The following is a 21,631-nucleotide window of genomic DNA, read 5'->3' on the forward strand; positions in this document are numbered from 1 at the left end:
TCTCCTCATCCTCCACATTCGCAAAAAGATATTCCTGTTTTAGTAATCATTCTCATAACATGGATATAGCTTTGATTTTTCTTTTATTTTCTTTTTATCTGCATATTTTTTCACAACTTTATGTTCTGACTGTGAAAGGAAAAGAAGATACAAAGAAGTAGTAAGCAGTTCTGCAGAAGTGTGGATTCCTAAATCATCTTCTGGAAACATCCAAATTTGGGTAAGGCAGATATATATAATCTGGTAATTCTGAATTCATTTTGGCTCATTTAGCAGCATTCCTTCAAATAAATAAATTGTAACCTGTTTCAGATGAGCTTTTTTTCTCTCACAGCTTTTTCTTCTTTAGTTGTAGGTCCTAACAAGGATATTGTAACAGTTTCAGGTGAAGTTGGAGTAAAATATGGCAGCTTAAGTGGAAATTCTGGAGTTAGATGATCCTGTTTCAAAGAGAGGTGAGTATAGGACTTATTCCTGCAGAGAAGCTAAGTGAGATGGACATGGTAGAAAGTAACCACATAATGACATATATTTAGATATAACCTTTCATTACTTACTGCACCCTCCTCAAGGTCCCAGCTTTATTTAAAAAATCATGATTAACTGCTGTATTTCCTCTTCCCTGTTAGCTTTTACTATAAGGGCAGCTGAGTACTTCCAGCTACACATGAGGAATATACTTTCAAAATATATAAGTGTTTTAAATAGAGCATGAAAATCACAATCGGAAATTATATCCTAAGTATTTCAGGCTGGACATTTAACATATGAGCTGTTTTCTGTAATTTTTCCCTTAATACCTCCGTGTGGCAGTACCCCATTTGGAAAATAAGGATAAGGCAGCATCTTCTCACAAGGGTGCTGTGTTGTCATGTATTCGGATATTATGGTGGGGGCAATTTAAAATGTGCTTTGAAATTAAGTGCAGTTTTGTTTTTTTTTTTTTCTCTGAGATCATACTCTTAATGGCAAGTACTTTTTAATTTTAACTAACAGTTTTTGTACTGGCTGTGCCCTGGCAGTCTGAAGCATGAATCATTGCTCTGAACTCACACCAAAGTCTGTCCTATCTAGTTCAGCTTTTAAAGCGTACTTAATCATTCAATTTGGGGAGCTGAAAGCTGCCAGACCAGATGTTACCTGTATAACTCCATTAAGTACTTCAGGCTCAAGAAACAGACATATTTCTTTCTTGTTCTGTGGAACAGATACAATATGCTCACGTAATTTATAATAAAGCATATGCACAAGAAATTGAATTTAAGTTACAAAGGGAGGTCAGTTTTTCACCTAGTTTTGAATGAATATTGTTCTCTTTTTGGTATAATTTATTGAAAAGTAGGACTGCAAGAATGTTTTACTTATACATATAAAAGCATACTGTACAGTAGTGGCTTAAAATACTGCTATGTAACTATTGCAGTTTGAGCTTGAACACAGTGAAAAGTTCTAGAAGAGCAGTTGATAGCTACCTAATCTCAAACTCTGAACTGTCTCATTTTTTTCCTTTATTCTCTTAAAAGTCATGAAGGGTTTATACATCTGTACAAATGTATTGCTTTTGCACTACAACTGCAACTTTCAGCTCTTTGAAATTTTTTGTTATAATGTTGCACTTTTGTTTAGCGTATAGTTTCCATTTTGCATAAAAGAGGTATTATTTTTTGACATGGGAAAAAGCTAATTGATTATGATTAATGTACAATTAGTTCTGTTTCTATGTGATCCTGCTATTTAGTTACCACTTGTGTGGCTTTTAAAAAGAATGATGAATGAACTTCATAATGTTCACTTTAGTTTCACTTCTGATAAGCATCCAAATATTTTGATGCTTATTCAAAGCTTATCCAAAGTTTCCTAAGCTCTTGAGTCTGCAAAACTAGTCTGAACACTTAGACAGAGAAGGGCTTTCCTCATGAGGTTTCCAGTTGTTCCACTGGTGGAACCTGATGGAAATACCATGAGGTCAACTTTTCTTCCAGTTGTTCCAAATCTTTAACATCTGGACAGAAACCGGAAGTGAGAAATCTTGCCCAGAATTTATTTCATAGGAAAAGTTGGGTTCTAAAAATAGGTGAAGAATGACTTGTTTTATTAACTCTTCCAAACTGGTTCATCCATGACTGAAAAAATTGAGAATCCAGAATTAGAGATGAATCAGGTTAATTGGTACCAGAAACTAGCCTAATCAGCTAAAACCCTTGCTCCTTAAAATCTGGTCATTTGATAAGTTACATATTCAAAGCAAAAATCAATTTTTTTGACATTTCAGAAGCTTTCAGGGGTGGGTGTTCATTCTCATTCCAGCCAAGTATTTGGTCATACCTGCTACAGTAGAACACAGATCCCAGTGGATCTGTTATCTCAGTTTTGTACAAAAAATACCTGTTTCCTCCTCATATTAATATTCTGGGGGAGACACCAGCTACCAGTGTTACCTTCTTTAAATAGCTCTAACTTCTGGGTTAGTCTACATAGAAGGTTAAGGAGTTTATCTGGTATTTAATTTTACTGATAGCATTGAAATGACTTACAGCTACACAGACACTTTTTTAGATAAAAGAATTGGGTAGCTTATTGTGATCTACTCTCTTGTTTGATAACTAATAATTTCAAAGTATACTTAGTAGAAATGAATGAGCTCTTTGATGAAGCCCTGATTTTCAATTCTCTCATGATCTTGTATTTCCTGTGTTGCTTCTTGTGCTTTGTATCACACCACAAATGACTAGCTTTGCCTGCATATCCTCTGATTCTACAAGCTCTTGCTAACCACATTTATCTTCCTGTAGAGATACCAGAGACCAGTTCAGATCAGGCCCCTAATAATTTTTCATTGCTGATGCCAACATCATCATCCTATAGGTTCTTCATAGCAATAAAGTGCTTCACCTTGTAAAGTGAGCATTGCTCCCAGGTTCATTGATCTGAAGCTGGGGTAAAGTTCAGAGGATCCTCTTCCCCTTGAGAGAAATGGAAGTCCAGTAAGCCTTTATAAGTGGGCAAGCCTGGAGATCCAGCATCCTCCCCAATCAGAAATGTGTGTAAGAAAGAACAACACTGGCAGCGTGCTCCTTGCATTTAGGGTCTCTGGTGTGCTTTGATCATGGGTAAGGAGATGAAATGGGCTGAAAAGAATGACACTGATTAAAAACCTGAAATGTTTTGTGAAAACTCCCCAAGTTAGTTTGCTGCCCAGAGTGTCGCTTGCTTTGCTTGAGGTCACAGGCTTTGCAGAATTTTTTGGAGTGCAATGTGTACAGGCACTGTATATGCCATGCTCTCAGCACTTCATCAGAGACATTTCATTTGGCACAAAGCACAGCATTTTAGCCATTGGTAACCTCAGTACAAGATGTATTTCATAGCCTAAGTTTCGTACACATATAAAAAGCACGCAGAGGAAGTACCAATAAGGCAAACATGTGACTGAATGTTATCTCCTGAGCTTCTGCACATGCATTGTAAAATTACAGTAGGGTCACTGTTCACTTTATGATTGTCTTCAGGAGACAAAAGAAATTAAATTCAGTGCAACCATTTATAGGCAGTACCACCAGTTATGAACTTTAGGGAATATGGTCCTTCTAATTCCCTACCCTCCAGGTCTGTGGAAGCCCATGCTTACGTGGTACTGGGTCACACATAGTAGCTGAGTGCCATTTCACCCTGCCTTCTGGATCAGCAGTCCACAAGAAGCATTCACTCACTCAGCTTTAAGGCACCCCTGCACGGCACACAGACAAAACCATCTCATTAAGGACCATAGTGAAAACTGACTTGCCACCTCTTCAGTCTCTTAGTAGTGGGAACTGGCCCTATCTGGACAGCATCTTCAGTCTGAGGGGAAAAGAGCTCTCCAGAAACAAGAACTGAAGACGGAAACCTGCCTCTTCCTTTGATTACCTCATCTACACCTGAAGCAGAAAGGGAAGGCTCTTCGTGGTCTCTCAAATGCAGGAAAAGAAGGAAAGAGGCTATGTTTAAAGACCTTCTGGCAGACTCAGTAGAAAAGCCAGGAAGTTCAGGCAGATTCTCTGGACTGTGAAAGGTGGCTTCCACTGTGACCCAACTAGGGGCAAAGAAGGTTGACCTGGGCTGGGAAGTCTGGGTGAGATAGAAGACCCTCAAGAAGGAAGAGTTGCAGGACTGTAAAGATTACTTTATTTCAGAGCATAATGAAACAGAGTCCTAGTCTGCTGTATCTCAACACTCTGAAATAATTCTTGAATTACAAGTATTGGGAGCAGCAGTTCAAATCAGCCCTGTACCTTCACCTTTTAGATCAAAGTCCAGACTTTGATCCTCTAAACCAGCTTCTGGGAGCTCACCTTTGAACTTATAAACTCAGCTGGGGGTATCTACCATGTTTTCTCCAAGATAGGAGAATGGCCAGGCAGAAAGCCAGGAATGGTCGTAGGGTATAAAGCCAATTTTTTTTTTCCCTTAGACTTTTTGAGAATGCATATGATCTTGAATTTTCGTGATAAGTTTATAACATTGTACTATTTATTTTAAGCTTCCTTTTTATTGTTGTGTGTTCAAGTGTTTTCTCTTTTGCACTGTTACAGGCACCACAGTTTCAGTATTCACACTTCTTTGGAAAATAAACACAGCTTTTCCTAAAAGTGATTGATATAGTAAGGAGGAAAGTTTCAAAAGAAATGTTCCAAGAAAAATACTGTTTCTAAAACATTAAAGTGAAGTATCCATATATAAAATGTGATATTTCATATTATTATTTCATGGAACATTCTTTAATATTCTTATAAAATATTTTCAGAGAGGCCCATGCAATATTGCACAAAATGTAAGGACATAATCCTAACTGTAAGTTTAAAAAAAAAAAATAGAGAGAGAACAAAGCCATAAAAATCAGGGCTTGTAAAATTCGTACAAACATTTTTCACTATTAATACTTAATGACACAGTCTGGAATATTCATAGAATATTCTATCCTAACAATATTCAGCCACCATAGTTTGTAGTTTAATAAAAATAAAGCATCATTGCCACTACAGACACAGTAAGAAAAGAATGAAAATATCTTCTTGCCTTTCTGTTGGTATCCCCCACTATATAGCCATATAAAGAATTTTTCACTGGTTGATCACAGCATTGTTTCCCAGACTTTGACGATTTTTTCCTCTTACGCATATTGTGCAGAACAGAGCGTGCAATGTTAACTTGAGACAGGTCTTGCAAGGTAGCCTGCAGTCTCTCACTCTGAGACAGAGACCTTAAAATCACTTTAATCCATGCACACAAATTCTATTGCTAAGCAGCAGCATGACACGCATCAGATATCAGGCTTCCGCAGCTATGGCAGCAGTAGGAGATTAATTACCTCAAAATTACAAAGGGAACATTAATATCATTCTTTTCCATATTGGTCTTGAAAGTAAATATTCTTTTTTTTTCATTTTTTCACTACATGCAAATGGTGAATTCCCAGTGTCTTGAACCTTTTTGTAACATCTTGTGTTAATATGGTTTAGTAACATGATGATTAGCCGCACTGTGGAAGTTAATAGGAAATATCTGTACCTGTTAAAGAGATGTCTGTTACTCTTACATAGAATTTGTTTCAACAGTGATATTAGGCCTCATAATTGATTTAAAAGCACTGTCTTCAGAGAAGTAATCTCTCTCCAAGTACCCACCCTACACCAAGTAGTTTTGCTATTGATTAAAGGCAGATGTGGCACAGTGAGCTGCTGCCAGATAAGGATGGCCATTTTCTCATGACCAGTTGGCCTGCTGTTTGCTGCTCTGCATCTCTGAGAAAGTCTCCAGAAAAAAAGTCCTACTTTGTCATCCAGGAAGTCTTCACTGCTTGTTATCCCCACAGGACAACACTGTCATTTCTAACCAGGCAGTGTTTTGTTTTGGGATCCTGAAGTAGCAAGGATATTGCTGTGAAAGAGAAAGTTCCTTCAGGAAACACTTTCTACAGTTCTTGTTCTCTCTTGCAGCAGGGGGGAGCTCTGCCTTGGTATAAAATGTCCCCAGTTGCATCATTTTTGATTTATAAAATTTAAGCCACTTGGTGGGGTACCATCATATATTTCCCCAGAAATGTGTGTATATATGTATATATATATGAGTTGTTATATACATGCTTACATATATACATATATGACCAGTTTTCCTAATACAAAACAGCTTCTGCTGGTTTGGATATCAAGAGCAAACTGAGAACAGAGATTTAAAGAAAAACAACAGCTCAATGAAAGCATGACAAGAGAAAAATCCTGTGATATCTTTTTTTTTCCTTTTTTTTTTTTGCTCCACTCCCAGGTTCTGGAATTGCAGGCACTGCTAATACCTTCCAAGTAGGGAAGAAAGATTAAGTTTCCAACATAGCCGGAAGATACACACTGCACACGAAGATACACACTGCACACGAACAGCAGACTGACATCTTCCAGATGCTATTGCCTTACTGTGTACATCACGTACGCAGTGAGTCCAATATGCCCAGGAGATATTGAGCGTAATTGTCAATTGATCTGCACCTGCACAACAAGTCCAATGCATTTTAGAAGCACAAACTTCATCGCGCCTGTGATGTAAATGCATAAGTACAATAAATCCAGGTGACGAGAACTTGCAGGTTTATTGCCCAAGCACAAACTGACTGTATGTAATAGAGTAAGTCTTACATGCATCAATACATTGGACTCATTGCAAATGCAACATAAAGTTGTTCTACACAGCCTTTAGACATCCTGAAATAGAGCAGGTGATTGCTACAGAAAACAGCAGGGCAAGTCCTCCAAGTCTGGGAGGAGAGCTGGCACGTACCCCTCCCTATGCCTCCAAGTGCCCTGGGGGGATCCATCCTGTGCACCAGACCCGGAGGCAGGGTGGAAAGCAGAGTGATACCTGCTCAGAGCACAGAGCCCTGGATGTAGAGGAAAGGCCTAGCGTGCACAATGCTGTTCATACAGTACACCTGTGAGTTGCAGCTGGCCGTGGAAATGTGGCTAACCCAGACCCAGCAGATCCTGTGCCCATGGTCAGTGCCAGGAAGTTACAGTGAAAGGAAGGCTACAGCTGTTTGTTTATAAAGACAGATAATAAAAATTGACCAGAATGAGTGAATATTAATGTTCAGTACAAAGTTCATGAAAAATTTAGATTTTTTTTTAATAGGAACTCGATTTGTTTTTAAGTGCTATTGCATGCTAACTGCATTGAATGATTCACTATGCCAAGTCTTCTCTTTCTCCATCCTTCCTAACCCTGCCACTGCAGATCCAAGGAGTATTGTGAAAATTTGGGATTTCTTTTGTGACCTTGTGCTCTGCTGTTTCCCTTGCTATCATTTCAATGCTTTTATCCTCAGCTCCGGTGCAGTACCATGTTCTTCAGATTTCAGTGGAACAACGCAACTGCAGATCACCAGCAAATACTGCAAACTACCATCTTCCCAAAGCAGTGCCCAGGACTGAGGTGTGGGCCAGCACAGCCTGTGTGAGCAGCATACTGCTTTGCATGCTTCAGAAAGAAGATGGATCAGAGATGATTGGCCTTTACCCACCTATCTTCTATCCCAAGAGCAGAGTAAAACGGCACACTTTAACTGTCTTGGGTTCTGCACCGGCAACACTGGGACACAGCACGGAGGTTTGTTTCCCACAGTCACGCAGGCAGGCCTGCCTGTGCTTACCCCATCCACCTACAGATGTGCACTGTGCGTTTGACCCCAGAGATGCTGCGAGGAGGCTGCGAGCCCCGCGGCTGCTGACCCTGGGACGGCACCTCCCCAGGGCTGCCCTGCGTCCCCTGGGGGTGCCACCGGGGCTGCGGCCACCCTCTGCGGGGTGAGCGTGCTTGGGGGCTGCGCACCCCAAAAGCCGGCGAGGCGGGGGCAGCCCCTGCCCCTGTCCCTGTCCCCGCGGGGAGGCTCCGCGCGGTCCCGAAGTTTCCCCGAGTTGTGCCGAGAGAGGCAGCTCCCTGGGGGGGGGGGGGATCGCGGCGGCGGCGGAGGAGGAGGACGGGGAGGAGGAGGAGGAGCGGATCGGCGCGGTCCCGGCCGCCGCGGGCGGCGTGTGCGGGGGCGGGTGTGGAAGAGAGGTGGGCAAACAGCGATGACCTTTGTGAGGAGCCCGTGAGGGAGCGGGGCCAGAGGCAGAGCGAGCGGCAGCGGGGGAGGATGGTGGCTGCGAACCGGAGGAGAGCCGCCCCGTAATGTCACCATGTAAGTCCCTTCTTCGGACTCGGGCGGGGGCTGCCGCTTGCCGCCCGGGGCGCTCGGGGAGCGCGGAAAACACCGCGGGCTCCTTCGTCGTCGGGCGAGAAAACCCAGGCCGTATCGGCTGGGCTCCCCGCTCCCCTCCACGCAGTAGGTGATGAGTAATGTCAGGTCTGAGCTGCGCGGATAGGTAGGGCTGAAGGAACGGGGAAACGAGAGTTTCACCTCGGCAGCAGAGAGGGCAGGACAGCCCCGGTTCTGCCCCGGGCGGGCTGCGGCTGCTGCCGGTGTGCCCCGTGGGGTCCCGGGCGGCTGCTGCCTCTCCTCCAGCCCCGTAATCCGGCTCCTAAAACGCCTTCCGTCAGTCTCCCCCTGCTTGGAGGCAAGTAGCGAAACTCTCGGCCCCGCTGCCTGCCGTGCCCGCCGGTGCCCGAAGCACCAGCCCGGCCGCAGCCCCGCGGCCGCTCACGTCGAGGAGCCCCGGCCCCCCAGGTGCGCCGCCAACACGAACAGGGAAAGAGGGCGAGGGCGAGGGCGGGCCGGGCAGGCTCCACAAAACCTTCCCATCCCCGCCGCTCTTCCCTGCAGCGCACGGCGGGCTGCGGAGGCAGCGAGGGGCTTCGCCGCTCTCCCGTCCATCTGTCTGTCCGTCCGTCCGCCCACCGGCCGCCTGGCCCCGGGCAGGCCTTGCAGTGGCCTCTGGGTGCCTTTCCCAAAATGTTTTGCCTTTGCTGACACGCTCTCGCCGAAGGTACTGGCAGCTCTGGGGTTAGGCGTGTCGGCGGTGCGCTCACGGCCAGGTGGGAGAGGACCCGAGGCTGGACGTGAAGGGGAGCGGGGCAAGGGGGGCAGGGGTAGGGCTCTGAGCGGTGCGCGGGGAAGTTGAGGCACAACTGAGAAGTAGTTTCTGAGGAGCTGGCGCTGCGGTGCTGCCCGGCTACATATACTCAGCAAATGGGTTGCCTGCAACTCGGAAAAATTCTTTTTGGAAGGCAAGCCAAGCTGAGACAGGGCTTAGTACAGCTGGCATTGTTTAATTTACATGGCAGTGTCATTTTCTTCATTTCAGTCGATGAGCGTGAGGGTGTTTTCTACGTTGACTGTAAGAACAATTAGGAACCTGTCAGGCTTAACAGAATTAAAGTTTCAAATGGCATCGTGTAATTAATCTTTCAAAAATCTTTTAAAGTGAGGGTTTCAAAATTAAAATCAAATCCTTGGTTAATCTGCAGGAACTGAAATGTGAGTTGTAATCGCCTTCACTTGTAGTTCCACGTAAGAGTGATTAAGCTTAAGATCTTTTTGTTTACGACCTATATAAAAATTGTGAAATTGATGTTATCTGTCTTTTTAATTTTAAACTGTCAGCAACATTTTTTCTTACCAGCTTTAGACATGCCAAAGACCAAAGAAAGTCATGTCACTCTGCCTGGGGCAGTATTCACATCCCACTCTGGGGAACTATGCCGAAGCTTTGAACAAGGAAGATGGTGTATTCAAATATCTATTCCATGATTTGAGACCATGCAGTATACAAATGATATGCTCCAGGATTATTCACATTTCGTGTATATTTTCTTGCAGAGCTGTGTGCTTCCTAAAAGGTGATGAAGATGCACTAGCTGACGAGTGGCACGTAGAGTTTTGTAGTTAGATGAAGCAATGCTCCCACTAATTTAATCTTTAACTGAGTTGTTACCATCCATATATGGTTTAGATAAATTACATGTCTATTTTGCTCTTCTGGAATGAATTGTGAATAAGCCCATTGTCTCCCTATGTTATAGGAAATGAAAGTAGCTGCGGACTGGACTATTGAATTGATAGCTAGAGCGCATAGATGGCCTTGTCACAGTGTCTACACGGCAATAATGCCAGTTCATAGAAAATTTGGTAGTTCTTCTGTAAGACTCCATGGAAGAGCACTTGCTAATTTTTTCTCTTTTTTTTTTGGGGGGGGGGGGGGGGTATTAAACAGATTGCTGTCATGAAACTACATCAAACTACAATTGATGTACCTCTATCACAGGTGTTTTAATAGTCCCCAAATATACTCAATAATATGTTGTTCTGCTTCTTTATTTGACAACATATGATATGTTCAGAGCTACTAGCTTGTTACCAGTGGGGGACAGAACAGGGCTTTTTCAGTTAAATTGAAACAAAGTAGGGAAGAAAAACCACTGTGGACTGTGTTAATCAATTTTAACGCATCCAGGGTTAAAGATTGAAAAAATCTGCATGTGTTCTGAAACTGGCTCATCATCTTTATTACGGATTCCCTTGCTTACTTAACTTTTTGGTGTGTTTTAGTACATTGCAGTTCTCAAGTCCTGTCTCTGTCTTTCTCTCATATTAAATGACAGAATACTTCATTTTAATACTGTTTAAAAGAAGAACACAAAACTGAAGGGGTCTCTTGTGCCATCAAGTCAGTGCTGTTGCAGCAGTCAAGCATGTTATGAGATCATCCCTTGATAAGCTATAAACTAGCCCACAACTGTTTGCTAATTTTTCTGTTGAATTATTCGTACGTTGTTTGGGCTCCATTCTTGACATTAATAAACACTAATAATCAAGAAAATGAAATTTATAATAAACATAAGCATAATGGGTATGAAAAAATGAAAAACATTTGCAGCTTTTTTTTTTTTCTTTTAAAATTCCTGGCAAGTATTTACTAGTTGCTTTGACTCCTTTCCATAATTATCTGCCATAGAAAACTATCAGAGAAGCAGCCTTTTTCTTGACAGAGTGTTACCTGACTTCCATCCATGACAAATTCTTGCATGAACAGAGGTGCACATCACAGTGTAAGTCTGTGAGCAGCCAGGTTTCTGAATTTTGTCTTTTTGTCTATGCAAGATCTCAAAAATGTGCACATAAGTGACTTTCTTGCTCACATATAGCACTCTGCTACAGGTTATGCTTTGTACCATGAATAACCAAAAGTCTTCTCCAAAAGAAACTGATCTGACTCATGGTGCCTGCATTAGTCAAGTGCTTTGGTAGCAAGCTTCTTCTGTGGTCTTTCTTGTTTGAGTTTGATAACCTTTTCTTTTAGCCATCTGAAACAATGTCATAAATAAAATTGTTTTGTCCTTTAGCAATACAAAATGTAAGTGGAGGAGATGGGTTTGCTACTTTTTACATATTTATTTGTTTATTTTGGTGGAGAAATGTATATTTCTATAGCGATTGTGTAATTATCTAGCCTTTTCCTCTGGGGAAAAATGTTTATAGTCATTCCTTTCTGCCTTGTCTCTACTTATTTATGCTCTGTTCTGTTGTTGATTATCCATATTCTTGAAATCTTTCTTAACTTGTGCTTTTTAGAAAAGTGAGGATGAGCAAACATATTGTAAACTAACATGGAGTACTGGCTTATGAGTGTTACTGCAATGCAAGGAAACATTAGGAAACAGAAATTGGCCAATTTAAATAATAGTTCAGTCAGACTAACACAGAATCTCAGATTCTTTAAGGGCACTAAAGGCAATGTGACTGGGTAGATGCACTCGAGACCTAGGCAGTAGAAACTCACCAGATTATTTTTTTCTTGTGTACATCAGAAGTTGTGTGTTGGATTCTCCAGCTATTAAATGAGAAAAAAATGCATCTGGGAGTATATGTATGCACGCTGTATATGTTCCTATGTGCATGTAACTGTTTTTGTGTCTTAAAAGGACTTGCGTTCAAAGTAAGTTTTCTAAATGAATATTAAGGGCATTGTGGATTTATGAATTATATACATTGAACAGTAACTGTTCCCAAACCTCAGCATTCTGTTGTCTGAGATTTTAACAGAGATTTATAGGTCATTAAGTTGAAGAACAATAATTCTATTGTTGGATAATCTGGTTATTTTTTGTGTCTGGCTTCATCAAAGAGATTCTTGTATTTCAGAGCCCAGTGTGTTCAGTGCTTGTCTTCGACACTTGTTAAGTTTGACTTTACAATATCTCAGAGAAATAAATCAGCTTCAAATTCCAAATTTGATACAACTACCCATAAAGAACTGGACTTCTTTTGTAATCAGATGCTTTTGCCATGTAACACTGCACTGAAGTGAAAGCTGACTGACTGCAGCAGTCTGTTGAAGTGTCATTTACCTGGGCACATTGGCATCTAGCCCATGGGAGCTGTTTAATGAACTACCACTTTTAAAACTGAAACGTAAGTTGTTCCTTTACAATGGTTTATCTTTCTGCATTAAGTTTGGCTTGTCTACTTTACAGAACTTCACTTCGAGAAGAAACAATAACCGATACTGGGAAAAGATTTACATTTGCCCTCAGGTTTCACTAGCAGGTTCACAGCAACCTCTGTGGAGCAGAAGACTGTTTTCCCAAGTTTAGGAAAAATAAGTTTTCTTGCCACTGAGTGTGAACTTCTCTGTACTTTCTTTTACTTACCTCTTTCATGTTTCCAGCCTGATAGATGATATCAGTGGCACTTGCAAATAACTTTCTCTTTTCTATATTTAATATGCACTATCCTGGAAGACATTTGTGTTTATCAATGTTTCTTCATGACTACTTATTTGTGGTTCTTCCTCATGTACTGTTGCTGGCCACAGACTTGTGAAATATTAGGGGGATTCTGCTAAAGATTTTCTTCCAGTATTACTGGGTAATAATCTCACTGTACTAAAGTCAGTTACTGGTTGTTGTTGCCAAATAGGAGTTGGAAGGAGTTGGTCAAAATAATTTGTGTTGTTTCACAATTCGTACCTTGCTTGTTGAATAAAATGAGACAGGAGTGTAACAAAGCACTATTCATTTTGGATAAGTGATTAAGGCTCTGACCAGATTCATTACGAGTCTCCTTTCTTGTTTCCCCTTCTGCCCACTATGAAGGAATCATTTTGGTTTAGCTATTTAAGGTCATATACACTTCAAGTCAAAGAAAACTTCAACTTCAAGTTATAAATAATAATGATTTTTATATAACTGCATTAGTTTTACTAAATAATAAACATGTCCCTGACTTCACTGGCAGCACAGAAGAGCCCCTAGATTTAGGCAAAGAAAGTTTCAGGATTTTCATTAAAGCTGTCGACATAGAATGTTCTAGCTATCAAAATACTATCAGTGAAAAATATGGAAAGACTGGTCAAGAGCAGAGGCAAAATCTCACACACTGTCTTTGTATAGTTAATAACAAATACATATGTATTGTATATACATTTAAACAGCATAAATGTATTTGTATATGTAAATTATACAAATTATATACATTTGCAAAGTTTTATTTTACTGTTTATCCAATTTACATAATTTACAATCTCAAAAAAAAACCAACACACAACCTCACCTTCTTTGATCCTTTTACAGAAATATCACCACACCTGTCTGCTTAGAAGCCTGGTGATAACCAGTCTTCCACCTTGTTGTCTGTTAAGGACCAGACAACATTTCTGACCCCTTGTAGCAAGTGTGGAAACTTCCTCATGTGGTCAAGCAATACTAGGGCCATCCAAAATGTTCAGGTGCTACTGTATTTACTGCTAGTTACTAGTTTAACTAATAACAGTATTTTCTCATTTTCTTGGTTTCTTGTAAAGCTTCCTGAATTGTTGCTTGATTTTTATTGTCTTTTTTCCCACAGGATGTCTCATGTAAGTGAGATGTGGTGTTATCACTGGAAATGGAAGCTGCAGCACTGTGTCTACTTGTTTACCATGTATATTATATGCATGCAGCAAGCAGGTAAGTTAGCAAAGTATTTTCTTGCTTACATAAATGGTCTAGGCGCCTGTCTGCTGACTAAGGATTATGCTAATGTATGACTGAAATATGTACAGTGCAACATTTTGATGAAAATTATGTATTATAATTGTTATGTTTTGATTGGTTGTGTCATCTTTACTGCTACTGTTCAATTTTCTTGTTTCTTTATCATTTTGCTGTTATTCTTTGTTATTTTTTCTTTGTACCCTTAATTCTTTCATCTTTCCTTTCTTCTGCTTTTATCTTGTCAATAGCTACATCTCTCTTGAATTTCTCATGGTTGCTAAAATATTACAAGTAATTATGTAGTTCATCCGTTTTCCACAGTAAAGTCTATGCCTGTAGATTATGTATTCAGTAATCCTTCACTCCAGTTACTGTTGAAAACTGTAAAATAACTGTAATATGCTTACTAATTTTAAACTCTTTTAAAAAGAATTAGCCTGCACCGCAGAAGGAAAAGGTAGGGCTTGGGAGAATGATGAACTGTAGGAGAAGATCAGATTCAGGACCAACTAAGGTGCTAAAGGTGCACAAGTCAATTGGACCTGATGAGATAAATGCATAAACCCCTCAGGGGTCCTGAGGGAACTGGTGGACGAGATTGCTAAGCCACTGTCCATCATATTTGAGAAGTGTTGGTAGTCTGGTGAAGTTCCACTGACTGGAAGAGGGGAAACATAACCCCCATTTTTAAAAAGGGAAAAAAGGAAGACCTGGGGAATTGCAGGCCAGTCAGTCTCATCTCTAAGCCTTGCAAGACCATGGAACAGATTCTCCTGGAAACTATACTAGGGCACATGGAAAATAAGGAGGTGACTGGTGACACCCAATATGGCTGCTCTAAGGGCAGATCATGCCTAAAAAATCTGGTGACCTTCTATGATGGGGTTGCAGCATTAGTGGATAGGGGAAGAGCAACTGACATCATCTGCCTGGACTTGTGCAAGGCATTTGACGTCGTCCCCCATGATATCCTTGTCTCTAAGTTGGAGAGACATGGATTTCATGGATGGAACACTGGGTAAGTAATGAATAGGGTGTATGGTTGCACTCAAAGAGTCATGGTCAATGCCCAAGTGGAGATAATTAATGAGTGGTGTTCCTCAGGGGTCGATATTGGAATCAGTGCCATTTAACACCTTTGTCAGTGACACGGACAGCGGGATTGAGTGCACCCTCAGCAAGTTTGCTGATGACACCAGGCTGTGTGGTAGTTGACATTCTGGAGGGAAGGGATGCCATCCAGAGGGACCTGGACAGGGTTGAGAGGTGGGCCCGTGTGAACCTCATGAGGTTCAACAAGGCCAAGTCCAAGGTCCTGCACCTGGGTCAGGGCAGTCCCACAAATGCAGGCTAGGCAGAGAATGGATAGAAAGCAGCCCTGAGGAGAAGAATCTGGGGGTGTTGGTGGATGAGAAACTCAACATGAGCCAACAATGTGCTCTTGTAACCCAGGAAGCCAACCGTATCCTGGACTGCATCAAAAGAAGCGTGGCCAGCAGGCCAAGGGAGGTGATTCTCCCCCTCTACTTTGCTCTCGTGAGACCCCACCTGGAGTGCTGTGTTCAGCTCTGGGGCCCCAGCACAAGAAGTATATGGATGTATTTGAATGAGTCCAGAGGAGGGCCGTGAGGATGATCAAAGGGCTGGAGCACCTCTCATGTGAAGACAGGATGAGGAAGTTGGGGTTGTTTCAGCCTGGAGAAAAGAAGGCTCCGGGAGACCTTATAGTGGCCTTCCAGTACCTAAATGGGGCCTACAGGAAAGCTGGGGAAGGACTCTTTTTTCAGGGAGTGTAGTGATAGGACAAGGAGTAATGGTTTCAAACTAAAAGAGGGTAGGTTTAGATTAGATATTTGGAAGAAATTCTTTACTCAAATGGTGGTGAGGCACTGGAACAGGTTGCCCAGAGAAGCTGTGGATGCCCCATCCCTGGAAGTGTCCAAGAGCAGGTTGGATGGGGTTTTGAGCAACCTGGTCTAGTGGGTGGTGTCCCTGCCCATGGTAGGGGTGTGGGAATTAGATGCTCTTTAAGGTCCCTTCCAACCTAAGCCATTCTATGATTCCATGATTCACATGACAGGAATTTTCCTCAGCAAGTTATATGTACACAAGATAATCACACACTGTACAGGGCAGTCAGTTTAAAGTTAACATCATCTTGGTCTGTAGTGACACTTGGGCAGAGAGTAATGCAACACATTGTGACTGTTTTCTTTAAACATATGAATAAGAGATTTCATTTAGTAAATGTCTTTTCCTAACCACTGGTGTGCAAAATATTTTAGGAGCTCCAGCTGCTTTACTGGAAAAAAACCTCTAGAGTTTATTCTGGGGCAGAAGAAAATTTTGGAGCAGCTTGTACTGCTCAGCTAATTCCATATCAGATGGGTAGTTTTGCTATTGCAAACTTGCTATTGGAAAAACGATGTTATATATAGAAAGAGTTTGTAGCTTCTTTGATAGGTTTTTTTTTTCCCTCTAAATAAAAAGTACAGGGTTTTTCTGACATTTGAATGCAGTGGCTGTGCAGTAGCAGTTTCCAGCTTCATGTCACTCCAATATGTGTTTTCCACCTTCCTTGTGTAGCCAGGAATGTACACTTAGGACCTGACTCATCAGCTGGCTGATGGCCTTTACGTCCCTGTGATCCTGCAGCTGCCATCCTCAGCATACAATAAGTCAGCAAAAACTGCTGTAATCTACAGCTGCTGTGAGCTTATGCCGGGTGACTGGAACATTAAGGTCCAAAGAAAGACCTTTAGTCTTTGCTAATTCCTCTTGATAAGAATATAGTTATAAAAAGTGCAGGTGGTATAGTAAGAGTTAGTTCTGTGGGCAAGAAGGCCCTAGCAAGTATGCTGGAAACACTAGAAACACCCAGGTTCAACAGACAAAATGTGTTTGCTGTTCAATAAGTGAAAGAGATCACAGACAGTTTGCTGTTAATACTTGACTAAAATGAAAATGAGACATTCACCTCTCTAGCAACCTGCCATTTGGCAGTACTTGCCTGCAGACCCTTAGGTTTCACGTTTCTCTCTCTCTCTCTTTTTTTTTTTTTTGTGTGCGCGCGCGTATGTGTAAGCGTAGGAAAAAAATCAGAGCCACAAAATGTAGCCTTTTTATCTGTTCTTTTTAATAGAGTGAGACGGACAAGGTGGGAAACAATACTGCTCCTGTACATTTTATTTTGTGTCCTTAAAAGGTACCAGTCAATTTGGCTGTGGATTCATAAGGTATCCATAATCTCCCTGGCATCTTAAGCTTTACTGAAGTTACAGAGGAAATATTGTAAAACCTGATATTCATCCAGCTTAGCTAGTGAGTTGTAAGTTTAGAAAGCTATTGGGGTTTATTAAGCTTTGCCTGGAGGGGGTTATATACAAGTTGGGGATTAAGATGATCAGATACGAGATTTATGGAGTATTTATGGGGCTATTCATAGGGAAAAAAATATCAGTCATCCTGTGACATAGAAAAAATGCAAAAGTAATAATTGTTTAGTTTGACTTTTTAAGAACTGCAGGACTTGGCTTGCTTTCAGAAGCACAGCTTAGGTGAGGAATGGTGGAATTAGATGGAATGGTGTCAATTGGTGGAGTGGTCTGTGGAAGAAATATTCAGCCACAAACTGATCAGAAGGGTATGGACAAGCAGGTGCTGCAATAGAGTATAATTCCAAAATATAGGTCTGATACCTCAGAGGAATTGTTGGATAGTCTCAGACACTTAAGACAGAAAGAAATAAAAATGAAAAGTAAATGATAAAAATATAATAAACGTCTTAAAAGTTAAGGATGCTGGAATTTTAATTGTGGCATACTGACTTCAGGTCATGTGTTGTGATGTGGGGTGAAGGTACAGATCAGCTCAGCAGGCAACTTAACAGGTTCTTATTCCTGTCTGTGGTAGATATGTCTGATGGCTGTGAGTGAGTCACTTAGCTCTGCCTGTTTCCCTGCCTATAAGATTAAGTATAAGTAAGACACATACTTAAGAATAAGTATGTGTCGTCCTTCCCTTGTAAAAACTTTGCTTGTCTTCCAATGAAAGCACTGTATGGAAGCCGAGATGTTAGAATGATGGTGTTTTAAACAGAACTAATTAAATCCCCTTTTATCTGAGATTCAGACATTCCTGACCTTTTTGTTCACATGTATATTTTAATGGTTTCAGAGAACTCAAAAGAGAGGAAAAAAAATAGAGTTCTGCAAAATGTAACTTATGAGGACAGACAGAAGGAACTAAGAGTTTTTGGTTTAGAGTAGGCAGAAAGGGGAATGCATAATTTAAAGTATTTAAAAGAGGTGACTGCAATGGGAAGAAATAGGCTGATCCTTCTGGGCAGCTGAAAGGACAAAAAGAACAGGTTTAAATTACAGCAAGATAAATGAGATGAGGAAATTCATCAAAATGTAGAGACAGCAGTGGAACTGATTGCAAAGGTAGACTGTGAAATCTCAGTCCTCGAAAATGAATGCTAATGTCTGCCAGACATGGTTTAGTCTAAATGTCTCTTGCTTTGTGGGCTCAGAAACAGATCAGATGATTTCTGAACTTCCTTAATTTCTGTAATGCTTCTTTAGTCATTGCCCTATAGAATTATACTTTGGTTCAAAATTTGGGAAACGAGGACATTCAGTGGAGATTCCACATCTCAGAATACGACAGTGGTTTTGCTGTGTCTTCAGAATTGTACTGGTGTTTGCCCTTTTGCCATAACCTCATTTTTATTCAAAATAAGGAAGCAGCAGCTCACTACAGAAAATAAAAATCAGTTGGCTCAGGTATGTGTAACTTCACAAGTGTTCAGTTTAGTCTGTTTGCTTTTTTTTTTTTCTCTCATAACAAAATGTCTGATGTTGCAGTATAGTTTTGACTATGCTCTGTATTATAACCTAAGAGCAGAACTGGAGTTTTTTAGGTGATCTTAAAAGCAGATTCCAGTTTACATAGTTGCTTTCCAGACTAGTCTAGTTTTAAAGTGTCTTGTCTGTACTGGACTTCTAGGTTTTTGAACACGTGCTTTTTGAGGAGATGGCAACAACCTCCTAAGAGTTTTTACCTTCTTATGTAATCAGTAGATTCATAAATACTTATAAGTCAGCAGTCATTTTAAATTGTGACTACTATGCAAACGTTTATTTTTATTCAGGATGTGGAAAATATTTCTTTTATCAAGCCATAAATACACCTACAGTTTTTATTACACAGTTTCTGCGTAATGCCCCTTGCTGCTGTTATCACAGAAATACTATGACCACAGCTTATGTCAGAGTGAGAACCTGTCCTGTTGTTCATCCACCAGAGTAGTGACATTGGTGTCAGTAGTCATGATTCCATGTCCTCAGGGTGGTTTTAATCAATACCCAGGAGCTAACTGAAGGGTAAGTTTTAATTCTACCACAGTCCTTGAAATATTCATGTCATTTTTGTTGGTGGTTTGAAGAAAAAAAAAAGTATTATTTTTAGTTCATCAATAAAAGAGGGATAAGAGAATAGAGTATATCTGAAAGCAGGTCCTTCACCCACATGGCTGATAATGGTCTCCAGTATGGGATCAACCCTCCTTAATTGGAACTGTGTAGACAAAGATGAGATTAAAGTTCTCCCTTGTTCATGGGAGGGTTTCTGAGCGAACCTGTGAGCTCAGGAGCCAAGTGAGAGATAGGTAGGGAGTATGTTGGGAAGCACTGTTAATGCCACCAACCCTAGCAGCAGGATCCAGTCACATCACCATCTGTGAAAATGGATTCAGTTTTATCTGGAACTGCCCAGGTCAGGAAGAGAGTTTTTTCACCACAGAGCTGAAACTGCCTCCCCCAGACAAAGGCCAAAGATCCTATCACTGAGCAAATGATGAAATAATTGTCAGCATATTCACTTATCTCTGTCTTACCAAGTCTTTAACCCAGTCAGCCAACATAATCCTGGCATATGGTGAGGAGGCAGGGAATGGTTTTATAACGTTATCACTGATACTTATTTCTCTTGTGGTACCTCTGGGGTGGGAATGGGTGTGTATATATTGCTGTGGATGGCAAATGAGGCAAAGAATGTTGTCAATGACTCAGGATTGGAAATTTGCATTTCTGAATATTAAGGAAAAGCTCAGAAAACCTGAAAAAATTTAAAGAACTATTCAGTCCGGCAGTTTCTTTCCTTGCATAGGCATCTATACCTCACATGTAACTGAGAAGTTAGTCTGGAGGAATCTGGGTATTTAATGAATAGCTGCAAAGTATTTATATTCTATCCTCTTTACCTGTCAGTCTTCTTTTATATTTTAATCTAGTTTAAGCAAAACAAATCAAAAGCAATCCTTTATGTCCTGTTTAATATTTACATTTCTGCTGGCTTGAGGCATGAGCTTAGAATTTCTGTTCATATAAATCTTGCAGAGAAAAACGACTAGTTGGCTTTCTTTTATTTCCCTTAGTTGACAGCTCATTAATGCAAAACTAAATCACTGTTGGAATGAATTTAACAGGAAGCTGCCTCTCATTACTTCTGTTTATTTTTTTAGATCTGATTTTTTTTTTTTTTTTGATGGTGCTGGTAATTCTTTTCCCTAAAGTGTTTGGTCCTCCATGAATTAACCAACCTTAAAAGCACGGTGATTTTCCTCAATTCTTTTATGCACTTGTAAGGCAAAAACAAATGGAATATGGTCAAACATCACAAAAATTCAAAGCTGACTAGTCCTTGCATTCATTTATTAGGTACATTCTTTAGCCCATATTCTTTCACTGAAGAACACAACTTTAAAGGAAAAACTATATCTTTCACTGAAGGTCATATATTTATGACCTATAGATTTTAGAACCTGTTTGTTATATATCTTTGCCTCTTTTTTTTTTTTCACTGTTAAAAGTTAAAAACATAGATTTTTTTTTCCAATATTGTATGTGACAACAGACAAGAAAGAATCAGTGGTCTATCTAACAATAGACTCCTAAATTATTTATGGCCAACTGGATTGTGCCTTACAAAAGGCTGCTTCTGGTATAAGTTATTCTACCAGAGAAAACCAGGCAAATAAATTCATTTTTTAATGGAATTTTTATGGCATTTTTCAGTTGTTCTTAATAAAATGAACAAACATTTTAGAACAAAATGTGTTTCTGTTTCATTAAAAGACCAAAGTCTTTGAGAATGTCACTTTTTTCTCTTGTGGATGAGTCTTAGTTAAGAATAGAACAGTTTTCCAGATAAAAGTTTCTTACATATAAATCTAGCAATCATGTGACATGCATTTTGGTATGTATTACTGTTAATACAGGATAATTAAAATGGTTGCTTTTGTATATCAGCAGACCTTTCAGACATGAAGGATTACCATGGTAAAGTCAGCATCTGTCAATTAATAAGTGCTGATCTTGAAGGATTTGCATGCATATTGTTATGTCTGTGATTGTTTTGCTAGAATCTTGGATTTGCTTACTTAATGGGTTTGCTTAAGTGATTTGCATAATGTGTAACATGTAAATGTTCACTAGATCAAGGCCTTACATGTCACTATCTGATAACTGAAATTTTAACATCTGCCTTTTCCATACAACCCCAGCACAGAGATGTCTGAGATAGATTTACTTGCCCCAGTATATTATATACTGGCAATATTAAAATGAAGAAAAGCACAAGACTTTTATTTTACAAGAATTTGAAAAAAAGAAAAGATAGAATTTTAGCT

The 21,631-nt window shown here is 40.4% G+C and overlaps 1 protein-coding gene and 1 long non-coding RNA gene across 2 annotated transcripts in view; both read left to right on the forward strand.

Moving 5' to 3' along the window:
- Positions 1-143: 143 nt before the first annotated feature.
- Positions 144-7,878, forward strand: LOC121067457. Its single transcript, XR_005818295.1, has 3 exons — positions 144-220; positions 350-455; positions 7,352-7,878. It is a non-coding gene; the product is annotated as an uncharacterized LOC121067457 (long non-coding RNA).
- A 679-nt stretch (positions 7,879-8,557) lies between these two features.
- The window catches only part of ADGRG6 (adhesion G protein-coupled receptor G6), a 63,486-nt gene continuing 50,412 nt past the window's right edge, over positions 8,558-21,631 (forward strand). The window contains exons 1-2 of the mRNA XM_040552007.1: positions 8,558-8,951; positions 13,811-13,911. Coding sequence (XP_040407941.1) covers positions 13,812-13,911 — 100 coding nt within the window. The 5' untranslated portion in view covers positions 8,558-8,951; position 13,811. The remainder of the gene's footprint in view (positions 8,952-13,810; positions 13,912-21,631) is intronic.

Source organism: Cygnus olor, chromosome 3, assembly GCF_009769625.2.
Source record: "Cygnus olor isolate bCygOlo1 chromosome 3, bCygOlo1.pri.v2, whole genome shotgun sequence".
NCBI classification, from domain to species: Eukaryota; Metazoa; Chordata; class Aves; order Anseriformes; family Anatidae; genus Cygnus; species Cygnus olor.